This window comes from Lepus europaeus, chromosome 11 (assembly GCF_033115175.1).
Source record: "Lepus europaeus isolate LE1 chromosome 11, mLepTim1.pri, whole genome shotgun sequence".
Lineage (NCBI taxonomy): Eukaryota > Metazoa > Chordata > Mammalia > Lagomorpha > Leporidae > Lepus > Lepus europaeus.
The window spans coordinates 113,041,738-113,063,317 of NC_084837.1; the positions used below are offsets into that span (position 1 = coordinate 113,041,738).

Genomic DNA, 21,580 nt, shown 5'->3' on the forward strand with positions numbered 1-21,580 from the left:
GGTTCGGCTGCCGCGTCCCGTGTCAGACGGCCTGTTCAGTCCCCACAGTGTGCCTGGGAAGACAGTGTCGGACGGCGTGTGAGACTGATGGAGGCTTTGGCTCCCGTCTTCTCTCGGCTGCCTTAGGAAGAAAGCTGCTCCTTGTATATGGACAGAAGGAAGCTGGTCCTGTATTTGGAAAGGCTTCTTTCGGTGTCTCCTCAATCTTCTCCCCTTCTCTGTTTCAGTCCCATGAGCGCGTGAGCAAACGGCTGCACCAGAGGTTCCAGGCGTGGGTAGACAAATGGACCAAGGAGCATGTGCCCCGGGAGATGGCGGCCGAGACCAGCAGGTGGCTCATGGGCGAGGGGCTGGAGGGCCTGGTGCCCTGCACCACCACCTGTGACACAGAGACCCTGCACTTTGTGAGCATTAACAAGTACCGCGTCAAGTACGGCACTGGCTTCAAGGCCCCGTAACCGGAGGAGGCGCGTGGGGGCGCTGCACACAACACCAGAAACGAGGAAGATGCCTTTCAGGCCCGCGCAGGCCGCACGTGCGGAGCGCAGCTTTCCCCGCCCCCGAGGGAGGGAAGTTGGTGCCGGCACAGGGACAGGCGGCTTGCTCGCCCACACCAGCAGAGCTGACTCGTCTCCTGTGGCCTGACCGTGGCAGAGGGAGCCGAAGCTGCTCACGACTGGACTGATGGCCGCGCGCTGACAGAGCAGACGGCAGGGGCTCGACGCTCAGATGGACTCGCTGTGATGGGCACTGCGCCTCTTCCCTCCCACAAAAGGAACAAAGACTGGATTTGATTTCTCCCCCTCTGGTCACTTGAGCACATCTAAGATCACGCGTTAGGTTTTGTCCGAGACCTGCAGTTTGGCGTTGGGATTGGTGGTTCTGGGAGCGGAGTCCCGGCGGGCCCCTGGCTGCCTGCCCGCCGCTCCTGGGCCTCTCCAGCCCCACGGAACTGTTCTGTGCCTGCTTCGCTACAGCCTCCCGGTGCCAGCCGCCAGCTCCTCTCTCTCACACGATTTAACCTTGGCTTTTCTTTTTTTGTAAATAATGTACATACTGTCAATTTTTTATTAAAAGAAATATGCTTTGATGTGCTAGCATAACTGCTCTAGCTTCTTGTGTACCATAGTCCTATGTGGCTGCAGCGTTAGTACTACGAACAGATGTACAAGACATTTATTACACTTTTTACCAAAGGGATTACATTGTAGTACTTTTGTGTAAAACTTGTCTTCCCCTTTGCCCAACCTCTTTTTTTCTTTTTTGTAAATAAATAAAGCTTGGTTCTTAAGGAATAAGCTCCCAGTCCCCTGTCCTCACCGGAGTTCGCCTGTGGAGCAGGGATTTGGGCTGCAGCTCCCCCCAGGTCACTCAGGATTCTCCTGTTGCTCGCTCCTGCCCGCAGCGCGCCTGGAAGGTCGGAGCCTGGGACACAGGGCAGCCGCGCCCCAGTCCTCGGGGCTTCTCCTAGTCACAGTCGGAACCAGCGGTGTTGGAGTGTCTTTGTTTGCCCTTTTTTAAAATTTGAGAAATAAAAGTAATAATATGCTGGGTTCTTAAAAATATTCTATTTATTTGAAAGGCAGGGGCCTGAGTCTTCGATCCACGGATTGATTCCCCCAGCTGGGGGGCATGTTAGGCTGATGGAGATGTCTCACACCCTGGTAGCAGATGTAGGGTCCCGAGTGTGGGCACTTAGCTGGCTGGGCCCACCCTTTTATTTGCTTTCAAGTTAAAAACTGCTCCCACCATCACCAAAACCACTTTTTTTCTTTTGGCTCCTGGACTTTGAGGGCGCCGGGTAGAGGGGTAGAGGGCTGTTTGGCTCACAGGTGCCTCTAAGGGGAGGGCCTCAAGAGCTTGGCCTGGGGAGAGCTCTTCTAGGCTTCCTTGGTGGAGGTCATCTGCCCCCCAGAACCTGCTGACCAGAGCGCCGCTCGGTGGTTTGCAGGCCTGCTCGGCGAGCCTGCCACCAGCGCCCCGAGGCCCGAGGGAGTTCAGCTGAGCCAGCTGAGCCAGCGGAGCTCTGAGCTGGTCTGACATGGCAAGAGTTACCTCAAATCCTAGTTAGTAGTCTGCACTTGGTGCCTGGCGTCTGAAATGGTGTAACGAGGCTAACGCTGCGCATTTTCTCTGCCAGGAGGCAGGGCGCCCCTGACCGGGAACCCTGCACCCCGGGGTTCTGCAGGCCTGCCTCTCCCGCCCTAAGCAGACCGCCTCCTGCGGCCAAGCGAGCTAGCCCTGAGGGCAGAGCCGCTCCGCCCAGCCTCTGCCCCCGACTCTTCCCCACGCCCCAGGATTTGCCCTGTAGCCCACCGACTGGGGCGGCTCAGGCGGGCGCTGGGGTCCGGGCGCAGCATCCCGTGCGGCCGTAGGTTCGAGCCCTGGCTGCTTCGCTTTCCGGCCCAGCTCCCTGCAAATGCATCTGGGCAAGCCGCGGAGGATGCACCAGGTGCTTGGGCCCCTGCGCCCGCGTGGGAGACCCGGAAGAAGCTCCTGGCTCCAAGTCCCGAACGAGCCGCTGGTGTTCCCAGAAAAGCTGCCCGGGCCAGGAAGGCGTTCTCCGGGTACGGAACCTTCGGTGCCGGAACCTTTGGTGCCAGGCCAGGGGCCGTTCCGGCGGCGCCTGCGGGCTTCCGGGGCGAGCAGCGGGCGCGCGGCCATGGCGGCGGCGCCGGCCCTCAAGCACTGGCGGACCACGCTGGAGCGGGTGGAAAAGTTCGTGTCGCCGCTGTACTTCACCGACTGTAACCTCCGCGGCAGGTGCGGGGCCGGGCCGGGGGCCGCGGGGCCGGGGGGGGCGCTCGGCCGCAGCGCGCGCCCACCGGCCCCTCTCGCCAGGCTCTTCGGGGACAGCTGCCCCGTGGCCGCGCTCTCCAGCTTCCTGACGCCCGAGAGGCTCTCCTACCCGGAGGCGGTGCAGCAGGCCTTCAGCCCCGCGCAGGTCGGCGACAGCTTCGGACCCACGTGGGTAACGCCTCCCTCCCTGGGGGCGGGGCCCGCGGAAGCCCCGCCCTGCCGCCCGCCCACCCGGGACCCCGCGTCTCGGCGGGGCGGGACCCCCGGACCCCCGCGACCCCGCGTCTCGGCGGGGCGGGACCCCGGGACCCCCGCGTCTCGGCGGGGCCGGACCCCGGGACCCCCGCGTCTCGGCGGTGCGGGACCCGGGACCCCGCGTCTCGGCGGGGCCGGACCCCGGGACCCCCGCGTCTCGGCGGGGCGGGACCCCGGGACCCCCGCGTCTCGGCGGGGCGGGACCCCGGGACCCCCGCGTCTCGGCGGGGCGGGACCCCGGGACCCCCGCGTCTCGGTGGGGCTGGACCCCCGCGTCTCGGCCGGGCCGGACCCCGGGACCCCGCGTCTCCTGCCCGCCCCGGGGACCCACGGTCCCGCCTCCCTCACCTCGCTGCCCGCCCGCCGCTCCCCTCCCCTGGGGGCTCCCTGCCGAGGACCCTCACCAGGGCTGCCTTGCAGGTGGTGGACCTGCTGGTTCCGCGTGGACCTGGCCATCCCGGAGGCATGGGTGGGCCAGGAAGTTCACCTGTGCTGGGAGAGCGATGGAGAGGGCCTGGTGTGGCTCGATGGGGAGCCTGTCCAGGTGAGGAGCCCTGCCCCGCAGCCGGATGCCCCCCCGGTACCGCCCGGTTCCACCTGGCCACAGGAGCAGCCCACGTGCCAGCGACAGCCTGCAGGGTGGTGTCCCTGCCGCCTGCACTGGGAACTTGCTGTCCACGTCCCCGTGCAGTTTGGCCCCTAGTTCTCAAGCAGGTTTTCTTTTTTTTTTTTTTTAAGAGATGTATTTGAAAGACAGAATAGGGGTCAGCGCTGTGGCAGAGCAGCATCCCATACGGGTGCCGGTTCCAGTCCCGGCTGCTCCACTTCCGATCCAGCTCTCTGCGCTGGCCTGGGAAAGCAGTAGAAGATGCCCAAGTGCTTGGCCCCTGCACCCATGTGGGAGACCTGGCTCCTGGCTTCGGATCTGCGCAGCTCCGGCCCTTGGGGGCCATCCGGGGGTGAACTAGCAGATGGAAGACCTCTCTCTCTCTCTCTCTCTCTCTCTCTCTCTCTCTCTCTGCCTTCTCTGAAGCTCTGCCTCTCAAATAAATAAATATTTAAAAAGAAAGAAAGTCAGGGTGACGAGTGGGGGCGAGACCTCCACCTGCTGGTTCGCTCTCCAGATTACTGCCTGGAACTCCATCCGAGTCTCCCACGCGGGTGCAGGGGCCCAAGCACTTGGGCATCCTCTGCTGCTTTCCCAGGCACAGCAGGGAGCTGGGCGGGAGGCGCAGTAGCTTGGGCTGGGTGCCCGCTTAGCCATGTGTGTTTGGTCCTATATGTGATACGTGCTGAAGGGAACTTGCTTCCGACAGCTGTAGGTGACCAGGGGTAAAGCAGTTGAAGCCGTCGCCCTGCGTCTGAGCTGGGCTGTGGTTCTTCCTGTCTTAGAAGGCAGAGCCGCCCCCTGCTCCCCGGCTCACAGGCGTCTCCTGGCCTGCACTTGCCGAGCGCGGGCACACGGCAGGGAGGCCTGTCCTACCCTGCACGGAGCTTCCCTTCAGATGCGGTTTTTAAAGATTGATTTTAAAGAGAGAAAGCGACAGAGAGAGAGATCTCCCCTCTGCTGGTTCACTTCCCAGACGGCCACAGCGGCTGGGGCTGGGGCCAGGCCTAGGCCAAGGCCAACAGCTTCTTCCTGGTCTCCCACGTGGGCGGAGGTGCCCAAGCTCGCCGGCCACACCACAGCGCCAGCCCCTCCCTTCAGAGAGTTCGTCGGGGTGGGAGCCACAGCCAGGCTGCCAAGGGAGCTGCACTGCCTGCCGGGAGGCCCGTCCTTGTGCATCTCTGCCCTGCCTGCCGGGCTCCCAAGGCTTGACCGGAGGCTGCCTGCGCTGTCCTCTTGCCCTACCCCAGGGTTTGACCAGAGAAGGTGAGAAGACCAGTTTCGTGCTGACCGACAAGCTGGGGGAAGGAGACCCCCGGAGGTGAGTGGCTCCCTGCGCCCTGTGGTCCCACGGAGTAACACACGGGGAGGGGCCTGGCCCTCCCCGGGGTGGCCGCCCAGGAGCAGGTAGGTCGGCACCCAGACCCGTGTCCCAGGCCAAGGCGGGGCAGCTGTGCAGGAAGGATGTGGGAAGTGGAGCAGCGTGCGGTGCACTGGTGCCAGGCACGCCGGCTGTGCCGGGAGGGAGGTCGCTGTCCCAAGTCCTCGCCTGCTGCCTGCAGTAGCATCGAGCACAGGCATGGGGATGGCGTAGTGGCGGGGCGCAGCACCTCCTCCAGTCTGTCTCCCGGGACTGCCTCCCCGCACCTCCTTTTGTGAGGTGGTGTGGCACTGGGAGGTCTAGGACACATCCGTGAAAGTCTGCACTGTTGGGTGGAGTTACATGGGTGGGGCTTCGTGGGTGGTGACCCCAGCCTAGGCAGCCCCCCATCCCCGGCTGACACTGCATGTTGGTCACGCATGGGCTTCGGAATTGCCCACACCAAAACAAGCTTGTGTTCCGTTGCATTCCCACAAGCCCCTCTGAGACCCTACCCCGCAGTGCGGTGCACACAGCTCCACACCTGGCCGCTGCCTCTCCAGCAGGCCCCGGGGTCCTCGGGCGGGGGCGGGGGCGGTCCCTGGCCTGAGGCTGCCTCTCCGTGGGTGTAGCCTGACCCTCTACGTGGAAGTGGCCTGCACCGGGCTCCTGGGAGCGGGCAAGGAAAGCATGATCGCCGCCCCAGACCCCGAGAAGATGTTCCGGCTGCACCGGGCCGAGCTGGCGGTGTTCCACCGGGATGTGCACCTGCTCCTGGTGGATCTGGAGCTGCTGCTGGGCGTGGCCAAGGTTCGGGCACTCCCCTGCCCCCACTCCTGCCACCCTGCAGAACCTGCCCCGGCCTGGCTGGGTGTCGGGAGGGCTCCCTCACCACCCAGGGGAGCGGGAGCAGAGGCCAGAGCTGGGGCAGATCCCGGGGGGCGGCACTGAGGGCACGCACCTACTGCAGGGCCTCGGGCAGGACAGCCAGCGCAGCTTCCAGGCCCTGTACACGGCCAACCAGATGGTGAACGTGTGTGACCCTGTGCGGCCCGACACCTTTCCTGTAGCCCGGGCCTTGGCCTCCAGGTTCTTCAGCCAGCGTGGTGGTGAAAGCCAGCACACTGTCCACGCCGTGGGGCACTGCCACATCGACACAGGTGGGCTGGTGCGGCCGGCGGGGGCAGCCGTGACCCTCCCGGCCCTCGCTCAGCCCCGGGCATGGACGGCGGCTCTCCTGATCCCTTCGACATAATCCAGTGCCGCGTGAGGCCCCACGCTGGGTGCTCAGGGGTGGAGACAGGGTCAGGGCGCAGGAAGCGTGAGGGCTGCGGGGCACTCAGCCCAGCTGGGTGGGAGGCGCTTCCAGGACAGTGGGAATGAGCGCAGCCCCAGGTCCCCGGGTGGAGGGACGTGGGACCTACCGAGATGTGGAGTGGGTGGGGACTCCGGGGAAGCTTGGTCCTGAGCCGGACAGGGAAGCATCTTGCAGGAGCGCCCCCTGGTGTCGGTCCTGCTACAGCAGCGGCAGGGCTGCCCCTGCTGAGCCGACGTAAGGCAGGGGGTGTGGTTCTGGGCTGGGAAAGCCGCTGAGGCCTGGGTCAGGAGAGGCCGTGGTGTCTCCCGCAGGGCGGCCGGCCCAGGCGCGTCCCTCCCAGAGCCAGTGCGTGCGCAGCCGGGTGCTCCCTGCTGCCCCTCAGGGGACGCTCTGGGGGTGGCCTAGCCTGACGCTGAGGCTGCAGAGCCGGGGCCTGGGTTCCTGACCTGCCGGGCCTGGCCACAGCTCCTCCTCCTCGGCAGGAGTGGTTGGAACTGACAGGGCAAAGGCCTGAGTGCTCCGAGGGCTCAGAGGACCAGGCCTGGAGGAGCAGCTGGGGCGGGCCTGGGGCACAGGCCTCGCCTCCACCCTCCGCCTCCCCCCCCAGCCTGGCTCTGGCCGTTCAAGGAGACCGTGCGGAAATGCGCCCGGAGCTGGGTGACGGCGGTGCGGCTCATGGAGCAGAACCCGGACTTCATCTTCGCCTGCTCCCAGGTCAGAGGGACCGCTGCGGGGCGGGGCTGTTCCTCCTCTCGGCCCCGGGGCCAGGTTCCTCCTGCCCATCTCCCGCCCTGCTGCCCACAGGCGCAGCAACTGGAGTGGGTGAAGAGCCGCTACCCCGGCCTGCACGCCCGGCTGCAGGAGCTGGCCTGCCACGGGCAGTTTGTGCCTGTGGGCGGCACGTGGGTGGAGATGGTGAGTGCCGCACACCCGCACCTGGCTCTGGGTCAAGGGCTTCCCTCCCGCCCCTTGGCATTGCTGGTGACTCCCATGGGGAGGTGGGGCTTAGTCCCAGGCATCCTCCTCTGGCAGGGGCACAGTCGGGCCGAGCAAGGAGGTGGGTGCCCCCAGGGCTGGTGCTGACCCAGCGCCTGCCCCTCGCTCGCCCCAGGACGGGAACCTGCCCAGCGGAGAGGCCATGGTGAGGCAGTTCCTGCAGGGCCAGAACTTCTTCCTGCAGGAGTTCGGGAAGCCCTGCTCCGAGGTAGGCTGGGGGCCAAGCCAGCACACGCAGGAGATGGGGGCCCTGGGCCGCGGGCCCCCCGCTCCTGAGCCCCTGTCCCACAGCTATGGCTGCCCGACACCTTCGGCTACTCAGCGCAGCTCCCCCAGATCATGCGCGGTTGTGGCATCAAGCGCTTCCTGACCCAGAAATTGAGCTGGAACTTGGTGAACACCTTTCCGGTGAGCAGCCGCAGGCAGCCAGGGCCGAGCCACTCCCTCTCCCCGGGCTCCCCCAGGGGCCCTGGAAAGGCCCCAGACCCCCGCGAGTGCTGCACAGCAGCCAGGGTGGGGCGGGTGTGGAGGGCCCGCTCTGCCTCCCGCAGCACCACACCTTTTCCTGGGAGGGCCTGGACGGCTCCCGCGTGCTGGTCCACTTCCCACCCGGCGACTCGTACGGGATGCAAGGCACCGTGGAGGAGGTAAGGGGGCGCCGAGGGGCCCGGTGGGGCCGGTCCCAGGCTGACCCCCGCTGACCCGCTCCTACCTGTCCAGCTGCTGAAGACCGTGACCAACAACCGGGACAAGGGGCGGGCCAACCACAGCGCCTTCCTCTTCGGCTTCGGGGACGGGGGTGGGGGCCCCACCCAGACCATGCTGGACCGCTTGAAGCGCCTGGCCGATACCGACGGGCTGCCCAGGTCAGGCCTGCGCCCTCCAGCGGCCCCAGCCTTGCCCGCTGCCTGCCCTTCTCCTGCCTCAGGCCCAGCCTGCCCCTGGAGACGTCACTTGGGGCGGGGGCGGGGGCGGGGGCGGGGGGCTCCGGCCCAGCAGCCAGCAGCTCTCCAAGGCACCCGGAGCCTGTGCGCGTGGGCAGGGAGCCCCACGCCTGTGGTCCCCTCAGGGTGCAGCTGTCGTCCCCGGAGCAGCTCTTCTCGGCGCTGGAGCGCGACTCGGAGCAGCTGTGCACGTGGGCCGGGGAGCTCTTCCTGGAGCTGCACCACGGCACCTACACCACGCAGGCCCAGGTTGGCAGAGAAGCTGGCGGGGCGGGGGGGGGGGGGGGGTCCCCACAGGCTCTGGGCGGAGACCAGACCTTCCCCAACCCTGGGCGCAGATCAAGAAGGGCAACCGGGAGTGCGAGCGCCTGCTGCACGACGTGGAGCTGCTCTGCAGCCTGGCCCTGGCCCGCAGCGCCCAGTTCCTCTACCCCGCGGCCCAGCTGCAGCACCTCTGGAGGTGGGTCCCGCGCCCGGCCCGCTGCCCCCCCGGGGCCCGCGGCTCGCCCCAGCCTCCCGGCCCTGCCTTTGGCCCCGCAGGCTCCTGCTGCTGAACCAGTTCCACGACGTGGTGACGGGCAGCTGCGTCCAGCTGGTGGCCGAGGAAGCCCTGAGCCACTACGCAGGTGAGCCTGGCGCGCCCCCTGGCGGCCGTGCGGACCAGCCCGGCCTGCCCGTGAGCGCCTGGTCTGTCCTCAGACATCCGTTCCCACGGCAACGCGCTGCTCAGCGCCGCGGCCGCAGCCCTGTGTGCGGGGGAGCCGGGCCCCGAGGGCCTCCTCATCGTGAACACACTGCCTTGGAAGCGCACCGAGGTGCTGGCCTTGCCCAGGCCCGGCGGGGCCCACAGCCTAGGTACGGGAGAGGGCCGGGGAGGGCCTGCCCCTGGCCACGCATCCTTCGCCCCAGCCCCTCCCAGTGCCCAGAAGGTCGGGGAGGCCACACTGATGCTTGGACCTCGTCCCCAGCCCTGGTGACGGTGCCCAGCATGGGCTACGCTCCTGCGCCCACCCCCACCCCACCGCAGCCCCTGCATCCCGTGTGCGTGGTGCAGGAGGTGAGTCTGGCGGGGCAGGGTGGGGTGGGGGAGGGCTGCTGGGGCTGCTCCCCAGCCTGAGGCGGGGACCAGGAAGCCCTCCTACAGATGCTGCCCCGCCGCCTCTCCCGCCCAAGGCTGACGGCTCGGTGACTCTGGACAACAGCATCATCCGGGTGAGGCTGGACCCAACCGGCCGCCTGACGTCCCTGGTGCTGGTGGCCTCTGGCAGGTGCCTGCCCGTCACTCCTTTCCCAGTGCCTGGCCCCGGCGCCCACCAGTGGATCTGGAGTGGGACCCATCGTGGCGCAGGGCAGGCTGGGCCAGGACTCCCTGCCCGAGTAGGGGGGAGAGTGAGGTGGCCTGGTCATAAGGACCCTTCCCTCCGCCTGCCAGGGAAGCCATCGCCGAGGGTGCCGTGGGGAACCAGTTCGTGCTGTTCGACGACGTCCCCTTGTACTGGGACGCGTGGGACGTCATGGACTACCACCTGGAGACCCGGTACGGGCTGGGCAGGCCTGGAGGGGGCGGCGGGGACACAGACTGCCCCAGCTCATGCCTCCATCCCACCCCCCCCGCCAGGAAGCCCGTGCTGGGCCAGGCGGGGACCCTGGCCGTGGGCACCGAGGGCGGCCTGCGGGGCAGCGCCTGGTTCCTGCTGCAGCTCAGCCCCAGCAGTCGGCTCAGCCAGGAGGTGGTGCTGGACGTCGGCTGCCCCTACGTCCGCTTCCACACAGAGGTAGCAGGGGGCAGGGTGGGCGCCGTCCTCCCCAGCTGTGACAGGTAAGGCGGGGCCGGCCCCGGGCCTGCCTTGCCCCCACCCCCCACTCCACCCCCAGGTGCACTGGCACGAGGCCCACAAGTTCCTGAAAGTGGAGTTCCCCGCCCGAGTGCGGAGCCCCCAGGCCACCTACGAGATCCAGTTTGGACACCTGCAGCGGCCCACGCACCACAACACCTCCTGGGACTGGGCTCGCTATGAGGTCTGGGGGCCGGGGGCGGGGGGCCTGGGCTCGCCCAAGGGTGCGCGCAGGCACTAGGGGCGGGCTGGGCCCGGAGCTGGGCGTATGCGGAGGGCTGGGTGTGCCCCCAGGTGTGGGCCCACCGCTGGATGGATCTCTCAGAGCATGGCTTCGGGCTGGCCCTGCTCAACGACTGCAAGTACGGCGCCTCGGTGCGAGACAGCGTCCTCAGCCTGTCCCTGTGAGTGGGGCCGGCGGTGGCGGCGGGGCTGCCGGGGCTGCCGGGCCCTGGGAACTGGCAGCTCCAGCCTGGCCCTGCGCATCCTCTCACCCAGCTTGAGGGCGCCAAAGTCCCCTGATGCCACCGCCGACATGGGGCGCCACGAGTTCACCTACGCGCTGATGCCGCACAAGGGTGAGTGTGGGGCGGGGCCCCCGCGGGCCCAGACCCCTCCCCAAGGGCCGCGTTTCCCACGTGCACGTTGTCCTGGCCGCCGCCAGGCTCCTTCCAGGACGCTGGCGTCATCCAGGCCGCCTACGGCCTCAACTTCCCGCTGCTGGCGCTGCCCGTGCCGAGCCCTGCGCCCGCCACCACCTGGAGCGCCTTCTCCGTGTCCTCGCCCGCGGTGGTGCTGGAGACGGTCAAGCAGGTAGGGGCGGGGCGGGCGCGGCGGGGCGGGCCCTCCTTCGGCACCGCCCACCGCCCACCGCCCACCGCCCACCTCTGTCGCAGGCGGAGGCCGGCCGCGCGCTGGTCCTGAGGCTGTACGAGGCCCACGGCAGCCACGTGGACTGCTGGCTGCGCACGGCGCTGCCCGTGCAGGAGGCCATCCTGTGAGTGGCAGGGATGGGGGTGGGGGCGGCCCGTCCCGCTCTCGCGGGCCCCTCACACCCCCCCCCACGCCCTCTCCAGCTGCGACCTCCTGGAGCGGCGCGACCCTGCCGGCCCCCTGCCCCTTGAGGACGCCCGCCTGAAGCTCACCTTCTCCCCCTTCCAAGTGCGGTCCCTGCTGCTCCTGCTGCAGCCTCCGCCCAGCTGAGTGCCGGGCCGCTCCTCGCTGCCCCCGGCCTCAGCCAAGGCCAGGCGCCCCTCCCGCAATAAAGCCTTGGAGCCGGAAGGGCTGCAGCCCCTGCGCCCGCTTGGGGGGGGACGCCTCTCCCGGGCGTTGGAGGCGGAGACAGTGCCGAGGTTACCTGTGTGTGCCGGCTGCTCGGAGAGCCCTAGGCTGGGAGCCTGGGCTGCCTGGGGCCTGCTGCACCCGTCCTGTGCCCAGGGGCCAGCCCAGGGAGGGCCGAGAAGTTCAGATTTATCTATTTATTTAAAATCCAGCGTTTCCCACGTGGGCTTAAAAATGTTAAAACGGGGCACCCCTAAAACCACGACACCACAGGGCTGGGGTGCTCAGCCCCTGCAGGCTGCCTGCTTCCTTGGACCCACACAGGCCCCCGCATCAGGGCCTCCTGCTAAGGGGTTGGGGCCCCCTCAGGGTCCAGGGGTGGGGAGTCAGCCTTCAGCTTCCGGGCTCGGCAGGCCTGGAGGAAAGACAGGAAGGGCTCGCTCCCGCCCCTTGGGGCCCCTGATGCTCTCCTCCCCTCCCCAGAAGGCTGCTGGAGTGCGCCCACCTGAGGCTGTCTGCCGCCCCTCCTCCCGGCCTCCTCGGGGGCTCCGCTGGGCCGCAGCCTTGGAAGGGTCCTTTTTGGCTCTTGGTTTCCTGGACGCGGTCTTGGGCGGAGGGGGAGGGGGAGGGTCCTGGGTGGAAGCGGTGAGGGGCGGGGTCAGAGCGCAGTCTGGAGGTTGGTCAGGGCCCCCTTTGCCCCCACCCCCACTGGGCAGGAGCAGGCAGACACACCTCCGTCCTGTCCACCGGACCCGGCTGTGTCTTCCGGGATCTCCTCTTGCGCGACCTGGCCCCTGCAGGACACTGGTGCTGGGGTTGGAGGGTCCCCCGGCCGACCCCCCTCTGCGGTGAGCAGGTGGAGGGGGCGGGGCCCGGGCCCTCCCTGCCCTCAGCCTCAGCCTATCACTAGCAGCAGCTCACCTTTGGGCACCAGGGGCCCAGGGTCCCCCTGGAATGGAACAGGGACACATCAGGACGGGGCCCGGATTGGGGCAGCACCCCCCAGCCCCCTGGGGGCTCAGCCCCCACCTGGAACCACATGGTGCGCCCGAGGCGGTCCTGCAGGGTGCTCATGCCTGGCACTCCATAGCACCGCAGCCAGGCCCGGAAGGCAGCGAAGTCCTCCTGCCCGCGCTCCGGCCCGTAGCCTTTGCCCCCTGTGGGATTGGGGGCAGCTCAGCCACAGAGCGGGTGGAGTCAGAGGGCCGCGGGATGGAGCTAGGAATCCTGGTGCCGCGGCTGCACAGCACGGCCTCCCCAGTCCTCACCCAGCTGCACCACCTCCTTGGGCACCAAGTGGCACAGCTCCAGCAGGTCCGGGTTCTGCAGCTTGGCCCTGATCTTCTGGCTCAGGGTCAGCGTCGGGCTCTGAGGAAAGCGCCTGCCGTCAGCATGGGTCAGGGCCACTCCGCGGGCGCCACACCCCCCCAACAGTTGGGCCCCGCCACTCACCAGCCTGCGCTGCTGCAGGGCCTGCAGAACCGTGCGGGCCTTCTCGAAGGGCGGGATCCTCAGCCTGCAGGGGAGGCAGGCGGAGAGCCACGCTAAGCCCGGGGCGTGCGGCACGCAAGGCCCACCCTGGCCCTCGCGCCTGCTCACCGGAACAGGATCTCTGCCCGCAGGTAGTTGCCGATGCCATTGAAGAACCTCTGGTCCAGCAGGGCCTCACAGATGGGCCGGTCGAAGGTCTTGTCCGCCAGGTTGCGCAGTACGTGCTCCCTGCAGGGACACGGCCTTGAGCCATCCCTGCCCCGGCCAGGGCGGGGGCGGGAGAACCTGCCCGCGGAGTGTGGGCAGCTGAGGCCCGTTTCCCTGTCTGTCCATGGGAACAACCGGGAAGTGGAATTCCTTGTGAAACAGTGGAGAAACAACGTGTTCCGGGCACACAGGTGTCTCTGTGGCCAGGTGTTCATGAGCAAAAAGGCCGGCCAGGGCGCTGCGTCTCGGAGCAGGTGCAGCTCTGACCTCATCAGGGCTCTAACCGCAAGGCCCTGCAGGCAGCGTGGCTCTGGGCAGCAGGTGCGCAGGGGGAGTCCCGGCACCTGTGTTTCCTCCACAGCTGTGCGGCGCTGGCTCCTCGCACAAGACGGGCCTCAGCGCCAATGTCCCCTCCCAAGTGGCTGTCCTCCTTCACCCCGTCCCCACCCCTTGCCAGGGGAGCAGGGGCCACACCCAGCTCGTTAGAGTTGGTGCAGTGGCTGACACCACGCCACTGGAGTGGACCTGCACCACTGGCCAGGTGGGGCTATGCGCCCCTGCAGGCTGGGGACAGTCACAGAGACCACAGGACACAGTCCAGTGGGCAGGTAGAACGTGGGAAACCACACAACCGGACTCCGACGCTCGCTCACTCTCTGCTTCTCTGTAACTCTTTCAAATAAATATGTTAAGGGGGGGGGGGGGGCGGCGCTGTGGAGCCGCAGGTTAACACCCTGGCCTGCAGTGCCGGCATCCCATGTGGGCATGGGTTTGAGACCCAGGTGCTCCACTTCCCATCCAGCTCTCTGCTGTAGCCTGGGAAAGCCGTAAAAAGGTGGCCCAAGTCCTTGGGTCCCTGCACCCTCGTGGGAGACCCAGAAGCTCCTGGCTTCAGATCGGTGCAGCTCCAGCCATTGTGGCCAATTGGGGAGGGAACTATTGGTGGAAGACCTCTCTCTCTCTCTCTCTCTCTCTCTCTGCCTCTCCTCTCTCTTTGTAACTCTTTCAAATAAATAAATAAAAAAGGACTGAAACAGCACCATTGGGGCCCCTCCCCAGCCTCCTGCCATGGCTCCTGCTCTGCGCCCTCCTGGCTCCACCTTTCTCGGCCTCCTGGGAGGCGGGGCCCTGCTTCCTGGCTCGCCCCGTGCCCCCCCACCAGCCCAGCCCAGCCCTCGGCAGACGCCAAAACCATGGGGTGTGGACCTGCACGCCAGAACTGAGCGGAACAAACTCCCTCTTTTTTCCGCTATTAGGTTGGAAGGTGCACAGCTCACGGGTGCAGCCGCCTTCCCTGCCCCGTCACTTTGGGGTTTCCATACCCCCGCCCTGGGCCCCACCCGCGGCTGCTCCCAGGACACTGGAGGCCAGGGATGTGCTCACCGCGCCGGGAGGCTGACCTCACCTGAACTGCTCGTACTGCCGCAGGACGCACGGCCCGCGGCCCGGCTGCCACTCGCCGCCGAGCTCCCAGTGGCCGAAGCGGCGGACGTCCACGAAGCACAGGGCGAGCCGGGGGCCGGGGCCGGCGGTGTAGAAGCGCAGGTGGGCGTGGCGCGGCAGCGCATCGCCGGGCGCCAGCTGGAAGGAGCCGGTCATGCCGAAGCGGAAGACCAGGGCCAGTGGTTCCCGGCAGGGCCCGGCCCCGGGCAGGGGTCGGAGCCAGAGGCGCAGCTCCTTGCCGCGGGCCAGGGCCGAGATGCGGTAGGCGCTGCTCTCGAAGGGCACCTCGGGGTTGCGGCTGACCGCAGACTTCTCCACGCGCCCGCCGAACACCAGCGCCCCGCACGCCTCGTTCACGAAGTGACTGGCCAGGTGCAGCTCGGGGCCCTCGGGCATCCTGTGCGGGCAGGACAGCAGGTCGGGCCGGGCGCGCACTGCGCGGAGAACTCCGAGGGTCGGAGGGGGACGCGGCCCGCCGGTGCAGCCACAGGCCCTGCCCCACGGCGCTCCAAGTCCAGGCCTGCGCCGGCCATCTCGGGTCCCCTGTCCTCGCCGGCAGCCGCCCTTCCCCGCCTTGGGTGCCGGCGGAGCCCTGCACTCCGCGGTCCGAACGGGCCTCGCCGTCTGCAAGCCCCGCTCGCTCCCCGGCCTCCGCGAGCCCCGGGAACCGGCCAGTCCGAGGGACGCACACTCGTGCCGGCCTTCGCCCTCCCGGCTCCGCCGCAGGCTCTCTCCGGGTCGGGGGCGGCCTCCCTCGGGACTCCTCGCTTTGCGGGCGGGCGACGCTCGGTGGCCGCGGCCTTGTCCTCCGTAAACCCTGCCCGCCTGCCCGCTAGGACCCCCCAGCCCCGCCGGGTCTCGGCTGCGTGGCGCGCGCGCGCGTCTGTCCTGCTCGGGGCCGGGGCCGAGGTGGGCTCGAGGCGAGGGCGGGGGCTGTGCTCGCCGCCGCGGCGCCTGCTGGGAAGTGTAGTCCCCGGCGCGGGTGCCTGGGCTGGGGGGCTCACCTGGCGGGGAGGCGACAGGCTGCCCGCTGGCCGGCACGGCGGGGTCTGGGGTCGAGTCCGAGCCCCGGGCTCAGCTGACTGCGGCTGAGGGGAGTCACCCGGCTGCTCCCGGGTAGGGTCGGCCCCGCCCGCAGGAAACAGCAGCGACCAGCGGGTGCCCAGGTGCTGCAGCTGCGCAGGGCACGCACGGGTGCGCGGTCCGTGCCGACCCTGGGGACCCGGGGTGGCCCCAGCACGGTCAACAGCTCGAGCGAACGTACACATCACCGCCTGCGGCAAAAAGCCGGAGCGTGGGAACAGAGCCCACGGGCAGGGTTCAGGCGGGGAGGGAGGGTCTCGCCCGGCCGCACGAGACTGGGGGGCCCCAGGAGCAGCCCCAGTGCAGAGGCCCGGGGGCAGGAGACAGGCCCGGCGTGGGAGCCGTGGGAGCCGTGGTGCTGCTGGGACGACTCCCACGGGGCCCGCGTAGAGTTTGCATCTTATTCAAAGCGGCCCGGCCCAGCTGGGCCCCACTTCTACTTCCCCTTCCTCTGTTTACTCCATGTTTTGGCGGAAGCATTTCCGGGTAAGACAAGGACACACGTCACGCCAGAGCCGAACATCCACCTCGGAAAGCCGGCGTCCCCGAAGCACCGGTCTCACCTAACAACGCGAATACCAACGCCCGGAAACCACGCCACGGGCGCCCCGGATCCCTCCCGGCTCACGTGCTCCAGGCAGGCTCCGGTGAAGGGTTATAGGTCGGAATTACTTTGGTACAAAACATCCTTAAGTCCTGTTTCTTCCCCCAGTCCACAGTTCCCACGAGCTTCCTGAAGCGCCCTCCCGTGTGCCCAATCATTTCAGAACCACACAGCGCCCCTCGGCCCCATGAAGTCGCCCCTCTGAAGCTGCGGGGTTGGGGCAGGGGTCTGGGAGTGCAGGCCACGGAGGCCTCGCCAGGGAGCCCTCTGCACACTGGGCGGCGGGAGGCGCCCAGCACCTGCCTGCCCCAAGAGGCGAGGCTCGAAGGACGAGGACTGGGGCGCGGCAGTGGGACGCCTTCCGGCTGTGGCCACCCAGAACACATGGGCACGGGTGGCTGCCTTGCGTTCCTCTGTCCATTACATTGAGGGGTAATTTGCATGCAGTAACATTCGCCCTTTTTAGAATCTGAGTTTTTGAGAAACGCATTCAGCTGTGGAAAGATCACACCGCGGGGTCGGCGTCATGACCAGTGAGTTAAACAGTGCCGGCAGCCCACATGGCCGCCGGTTCCTGTCCCGGCTGCTCCACTTCCGATCCGGTGCCCTGCTAACGCGCCTGGGAAAGCAGCGGAGGACGGCCCACGTCCCTGGGTCCCTGCACCCATGTGGGAGACCCGGATGAAGCTCCTGGCTTCAGCTTGGCACAGTCCTGGCTGTTGTGACCATTTGGGGAGTGAACCAGTATATGGAAGACCTCTCTTCTCCCTCTGAACTCTGACTTTCAAATAAATAAATACACCTTTAAGCATAAAAAAAAATAGCCAAACACAGGGGCCAGTGCTGTCGTGTACCTGGTAAAGCCTCAGCCTGTGGCACTGGCATCCCAAATGGGCACAGGGTAGAGTCCCCACTGCTCCACTTCCATCCAGCTCTCTGCTATCAGAGAGCAGCGGAGGACGGCCCACATCCCTGGGTCCCTGCACCCGCGTGGGAGACCTGGATGGAGCTCCTGGCTCCTGGCTTCAGCCTGGCCCAGCAGAATACAGGGACTGAACCACAGATGGCAGCTCTCTTCCAACTTTTTTAAATAAATAATTTATTTGAAAGGCAGAGTTACACAGAGGAGGGGGAGGGGAGGGGCGGGGGGTGGGGAGAACGAATGAATATGGATCTTCCATCTGCTGGTTCACTCCCCAAATGGCCCCAACGGCCAGAAGCCAGGAGCTCCATCCGGGTCTCCCACGTGGGTGCAGGGCCCAAGCGCTTGGAGCACCCCCGGCCGCCTTCCCAGGCCAGAGCAGGGAGCTGGGCTGCGGCGGGGCAGCGGGGACTGGGACCGGCGCTCTGCTGTAGGACGCGCCCTAGCCCGCGGCCGCACTGCTGGACCAGAGACCTGTCCAGCTGTTTCTCCGTGTTCTCTCCTGCGGGCTACCTGAGCACAGAGAGCAGTCAGTGGGCGCAGTGCGACAACACAGCCCGGGGCTGAGGTGCGGCCGTTTATTGCTCACCGTCCCGGGTCTGGCAAGGGCCCTCCCCGCGGGCAGCCGGCGGCCGGTGAGTGCGCCAGCACGGGCCCCGTGCCCGTCCTAAGGATGATGGCGGGGCGAGCAGGGCCCTCCTCTCTCCGCGAGGCCTCCGCCAGGGGCCCCCGGCCCAGGGAGCCACACCCTGCCCAGGCCAGCGTCCAGCGGCGACAGAGGAAGGCCCGCTGGCGTGGCGGGGCGCGGCTGGGGCGGCCTCCTCAGCCCAGGCTGCTCATCACCCTCTGGGCCTGCTTCAGCTCTGCGGGGAGGAAGGGGTGGGTGAGAGGCCAGCAGCCCGGGGGCGGGGGAGGGGTCTGGGGAGGACCCGCCCCCGGGGGCAGCCGCTCCTCACCTGCCAGGAGGACCTGAAACTTGTCTGCTGAGAGGGTCATGGCCACGGGCTCGGCCGCAGCCCCCGGGGCGGGCGCCACCTCCAGCCGCAGGTGCACCACGGGCTCTTCCACGGAGCGCAGCAGGCTGGAGCTCAGGGTGTAGTCCACCCGCCAGCCCACGCCCACCAGCCTGTTCACTGCAGGGCAGGCAAGGGGGGCTCAGGAGCACGCGGCGCCCCCAGGCCTGGCCCGTACCCTGTCTGGGAGCCCAGGAACCCACAGCGGGCCCCTCTGGGGATGAGGTCTTCCCAGGACTGGCGGGGGCCCAGACCCCACCCGGCAGCCCCACACTCACCGCGCAGGCTGCACGCCCGCAGGTGCTCCTGCAGGGGGCTCTGCTTCTCCTCGTAGCCGCGGCACAGGGTGGCCGCGTGCTCTGGGGGACACAGGGGGTCTGCTGAGCGCCCGCGCCTCTGGCACCCTCGCCCGGCCATTCCCCGCCTGCCCCCCCAGGCCCCCGCACCTTTGGGCAGCCCGAGCTGCTGCAGCTCACTGGACAAGGACTCGCTGTCCACGCTGTGCTTGGCGGCGCTGCAGAGGATGAAGCTCAGCACCGCGACCGTGGCCTTCACGTCGCCGGACTCTGGGGGGGCGGGGGGGGGGAGTCACGGGGCCCCGCCTCCTCCCTGTGGCCCCAGGGCCCCGCCTCCTCCCTGTGCTGCAGGGCTTCCTCTTCCTCCATAAGGCGGCTGAGTCAGGGAGGGCTGCCGGGAGGAGGGGGCCTCTGGGCCGGGCACCAGGCGGCTCCCGGGGGGCACTCACCAAACCTGGCGTCGGCAGTGAGCTTCAGGATCTTCTCGTACTGGGGGAAAGGAGGCCCTCAGGGGTGTGAGGCCCCGGCTCCCCGCCCTTGCCCCTAGCCTGGCCCCCCCCTCCCAGGACGAGGCTGGGGCAGGTCCTGTGCTCACCTCAATCTCCTGCCCCAGGAGCTCCTTCAGCACCTGGCCACACAGCAGCCGCAGCTTCACAGAGGACTGGGGGGGAGGCCTCGCGTCAGCCTGGTGCGGGGGGCCGGGCCGGGGAGGCTCCACGGCACCGGGCACAGGCCGGGCACATGAGCCCCCCCCCCCCCCCGGCACAGGGGCACAGGCCAGGCACACGAGCCCCCTCACCCCCCCCAGGCACAGGCCGGGCACACGAGCCCCCCCACCCAGCACAGGGGCACAGGCCGGGCACATGAGCCCGCCCCCCCAGCACAGGGGCACAGGCCGGGCACACGAGCCCCCCCCCCCCCCGCACAGGGGCACAGGCAGGGCACACGAGCCCCCTCTCCCCCCCCAGGCACAGGGGCACAGGCCAGGCACACGAGCCCCCCCCCCCAGCACAGGGGCACAGGCCAGGCACATGAGCCCCCCCCCAGCACAGGGGCACAGGCCGGGCACACGAGCCCCCCCCGGCACAGGGGCACAGGCTGGGCACACGAGCCCCCCCCGGCACAGGGGCACAGGCTAAGCACACGAGCCCCCTCCCCCCAGCACAGGGGCACAGGCCAGGCACACAAGCCCCCCCCAGCACAGGGGCACAGGCCGGGCACACAAGCCCCCCCCGGCACAGGGGCACACGAGCCCCCTCCCCCCGGCACAGGGGCACAGGCCGGGCACACGAGCCCCCTCCCCATGGCACAGGGGCACAGGCAGACACGCAAGCCCCCCCCCAGCACAGGGGCACAGGCTGGGCACACAAGCCCCTCCCCCCCTGCACAGGGGCACAGGCTGGGCACACAAGCCCCTCCCCCCCTGCACAGGGGCACAGGCAGGGCACACAAGCCCCCTCACCCCCCCTCCCTGACACAGGGGCACAGGCAGGCACACAAGCCCCCCCATCCTCGACACAGGGGCACAGGCAGGCACCCAAGCCCCCCCATCCTCGACACAGGGGCACAGGCAGGCACACAAGCCCCCCCCCACCCCCCCACCCCCGGCAGGCCCCGAGCACTCAACGATCTTGGCCAGTGTGCTGATCTCCGCCAGGACCCAGTCGGGACAGTCCAGGTCGCCGCAGAACCGGAACCTCTGCAAGGCAGGGGGCACTCAGTGCTGCCGCTCGGCAGGAGCCCGGCCCCGGGGCAGGGGGGGGTAGAGGGGACACTCCCGGCCACCCCGCGGCCAACTGCTCTGCCGTCTGCCCTGTCCGGTAACAGGCATCAACCGGGTGCCTCTTTGGGGGCAGCTCCCAGGCTCCGCACCGGGCCTCGGGGCCTCGGGTGACCTGGCCTGTCCTGGCTCCTCCGCACCCTGGCCGCGTCCTGGTCAGCCGCCCTGGGCCTGCGCCAGGGTGTGGCTCCCTCTCCTCTTCAGAGGGGGCCCCTTGACCGCGCCTTCTAACCAGCGCCCACACCAGCAACCCGGGGCACTGGTGGAGATGTCCACTATCTCTGCTTAAAATTTTGTTTGAGGGTCCGGCGCTGCGGTGCGGCCTCCCATACGGAGGTTCGAGTCCCGGCTGCTCCACTTTCCACCCAGCTCCTGCTAATGCACCTGGGAAAGCAGCAGCAGATGGCCCAAGTGCGTGGGCCCTGCACCCACGTGGGAGACCAGGAAGAAGCTCCTGGCTCCTCGCTTCGGCCTGGCCCAGCCCCAGCCACTGTGGCCATCGCGTGAACCAGCGGATGGAAGACCCCCCTCCAACTCCGCCTTTCAAGTAAGCACATAAAAGTCTTTAAATAAATTTTTGTTTTAATGCACTTGAGAGAGTTCTTATGCCCCAGCTCCCTCCCCCGAATGCCTGGAGGGGGGAACACGACCCGGGTCTCCCACGTGAGTGGCGGGCACCCAACTCCTCGGGCCGTCGCTGCAGCCTCCCGCGGCGTGGGGCAGCGGCCCCTGGGAGCCCACCCCGGGCACCGCGCTGCACCTCACCCCCACGCTCCCGAGCCAGGCAACGCCTGCAGGAGACCCGCTCCGCACCGGCCGCCGACCGGAGCGCCCGGGGGCTCCGAGCGGGCGGCCCCGGGCCTGACGCCCCCACCGCGTCTGCCAAGAGCCGATGCCGCTCCCTCGCCCCGGGAGCCACCGGCGCCCCAACGGTGCCGCCCCTGCACCCGCTGCCTCGCACCACCCCAGGCGCTCACCATCGCGCCGGGAGCCCGGGACGCCGCAGCCTCGGCTTCCGCTGCGCGCGGAGTCGGCTGACGCCGTGATCACGTGACTCGGCGGCCGGGGGCGTGGCCCGCGAGGCCAGTGTGGGGGCAGGAGCGCCCCCTGGAGGGCCGGGGGACGCAGTGCAGGAGCCCGAACCCGGAGGGAGCCGGCCTTGCCCCAGCAAGGGGCGAGTGCCGGCCGGAGGACACGGGGCGTGGACTCCCGCACAGGACCCCAGAGCTGGGCGTCTTCAGTCATTTCCACGTCTCCCGCCGTGGCATACTTTAAAACGTGATTGCAATACAGCAACAGGCGCACAACTAACTGCACACGAGCAGCGTGGAGTGTAGTGAATTCCC

General features: G+C 68.4%; 4 protein-coding genes across 16 annotated transcripts in view; 2 read left to right on the top strand and 2 right to left on the bottom strand.

The window, feature by feature from the left end:
* Positions 1-1,546, top strand: part of SIN3A (SIN3 transcription regulator family member A) — a 65,794-nt gene extending 64,248 nt beyond the window's left edge. For all 3 annotated transcript variants that reach the window (XM_062206426.1, XM_062206427.1, XM_062206425.1), the window contains one exon: positions 228-1,546. In XM_062206426.1, coding sequence (XP_062062410.1) covers positions 228-458 — 231 coding nt within the window. In that variant the 3' untranslated portion in view covers positions 459-1,546. The remainder of the gene's footprint in view (positions 1-227) is intronic.
* A 1,098-nt stretch (positions 1,547-2,644) lies between these two features.
* On the top strand, positions 2,645-11,395 carry MAN2C1 (mannosidase alpha class 2C member 1). Its single transcript, XM_062206428.1, has 26 exons — positions 2,645-2,763; positions 2,842-2,967; positions 3,475-3,598; positions 4,912-4,982; positions 5,654-5,831; positions 5,992-6,181; positions 6,947-7,053; positions 7,144-7,254; positions 7,451-7,543; positions 7,627-7,743; positions 7,887-7,982; positions 8,056-8,201; positions 8,405-8,528; positions 8,618-8,739; positions 8,820-8,905; positions 8,979-9,134; positions 9,248-9,336; positions 9,453-9,547; positions 9,712-9,816; positions 9,898-10,054; positions 10,155-10,298; positions 10,409-10,518; positions 10,613-10,692; positions 10,779-10,927; positions 11,011-11,111; positions 11,191-11,395. The coding sequence occupies exons 1-26, from the start codon at positions 2,663-2,665 to the stop codon at positions 11,315-11,317; spliced, it is 3,105 nt and encodes a 1,034-aa protein (XP_062062412.1). The 5' UTR covers positions 2,645-2,662; the 3' UTR covers positions 11,318-11,395.
* Positions 11,396-11,584: 189 nt separating this feature from the next.
* NEIL1 (nei like DNA glycosylase 1) lies at positions 11,585-15,384 on the bottom strand. 10 transcript variants are annotated; one of them, XM_062206435.1, is made up of 8 exons: positions 14,499-15,384; positions 12,995-13,114; positions 12,848-12,911; positions 12,664-12,763; positions 12,425-12,552; positions 12,317-12,344; positions 12,128-12,189; positions 11,585-12,027 (listed from the first exon to the last, which is right to left on the bottom strand). In XM_062206435.1, exons 1-8 carry the CDS (start codon positions 14,930-14,932, stop codon positions 11,782-11,784), a joined length of 1,182 nt encoding a protein of 393 aa, XP_062062419.1. In that variant the 5' UTR covers positions 14,933-15,384; the 3' UTR covers positions 11,585-11,781. The 10 variants fall into 10 exon arrangements, with proteins under 10 accessions (XP_062062419.1, XP_062062418.1, XP_062062417.1 ...); XM_062206434.1 differs by having other exon boundaries at positions 12,128-12,199; XM_062206433.1 differs by having other exon boundaries at positions 12,128-12,205.
* Positions 15,385-17,312: 1,928 nt separating this feature from the next.
* On the bottom strand, positions 17,313-21,274 carry COMMD4 (COMM domain containing 4). 2 transcript variants are annotated; one of them, XR_009867221.1, is made up of 9 exons: positions 21,212-21,274; positions 20,082-20,153; positions 19,050-19,115; positions 18,904-18,943; positions 18,605-18,724; positions 18,437-18,517; positions 18,102-18,278; positions 17,735-18,008; positions 17,313-17,658 (listed from the first exon to the last, which is right to left on the bottom strand). XR_009867221.1 is itself a non-coding variant. In XM_062204865.1 (8 exons), the coding sequence occupies exons 1-8, from the start codon at positions 21,212-21,214 to the stop codon at positions 17,968-17,970; spliced, it is 600 nt and encodes a 199-aa protein (XP_062060849.1). In that variant the 5' UTR covers positions 21,215-21,274; the 3' UTR covers positions 17,710-17,967. The 2 variants fall into 2 exon arrangements, 1 of the variants encoding a protein (XP_062060849.1); XM_062204865.1 differs by lacking the exon at positions 17,313-17,658 and having other exon boundaries at positions 17,710-18,008.
* Between the last annotated feature and the right edge of the window lie 306 nt (positions 21,275-21,580).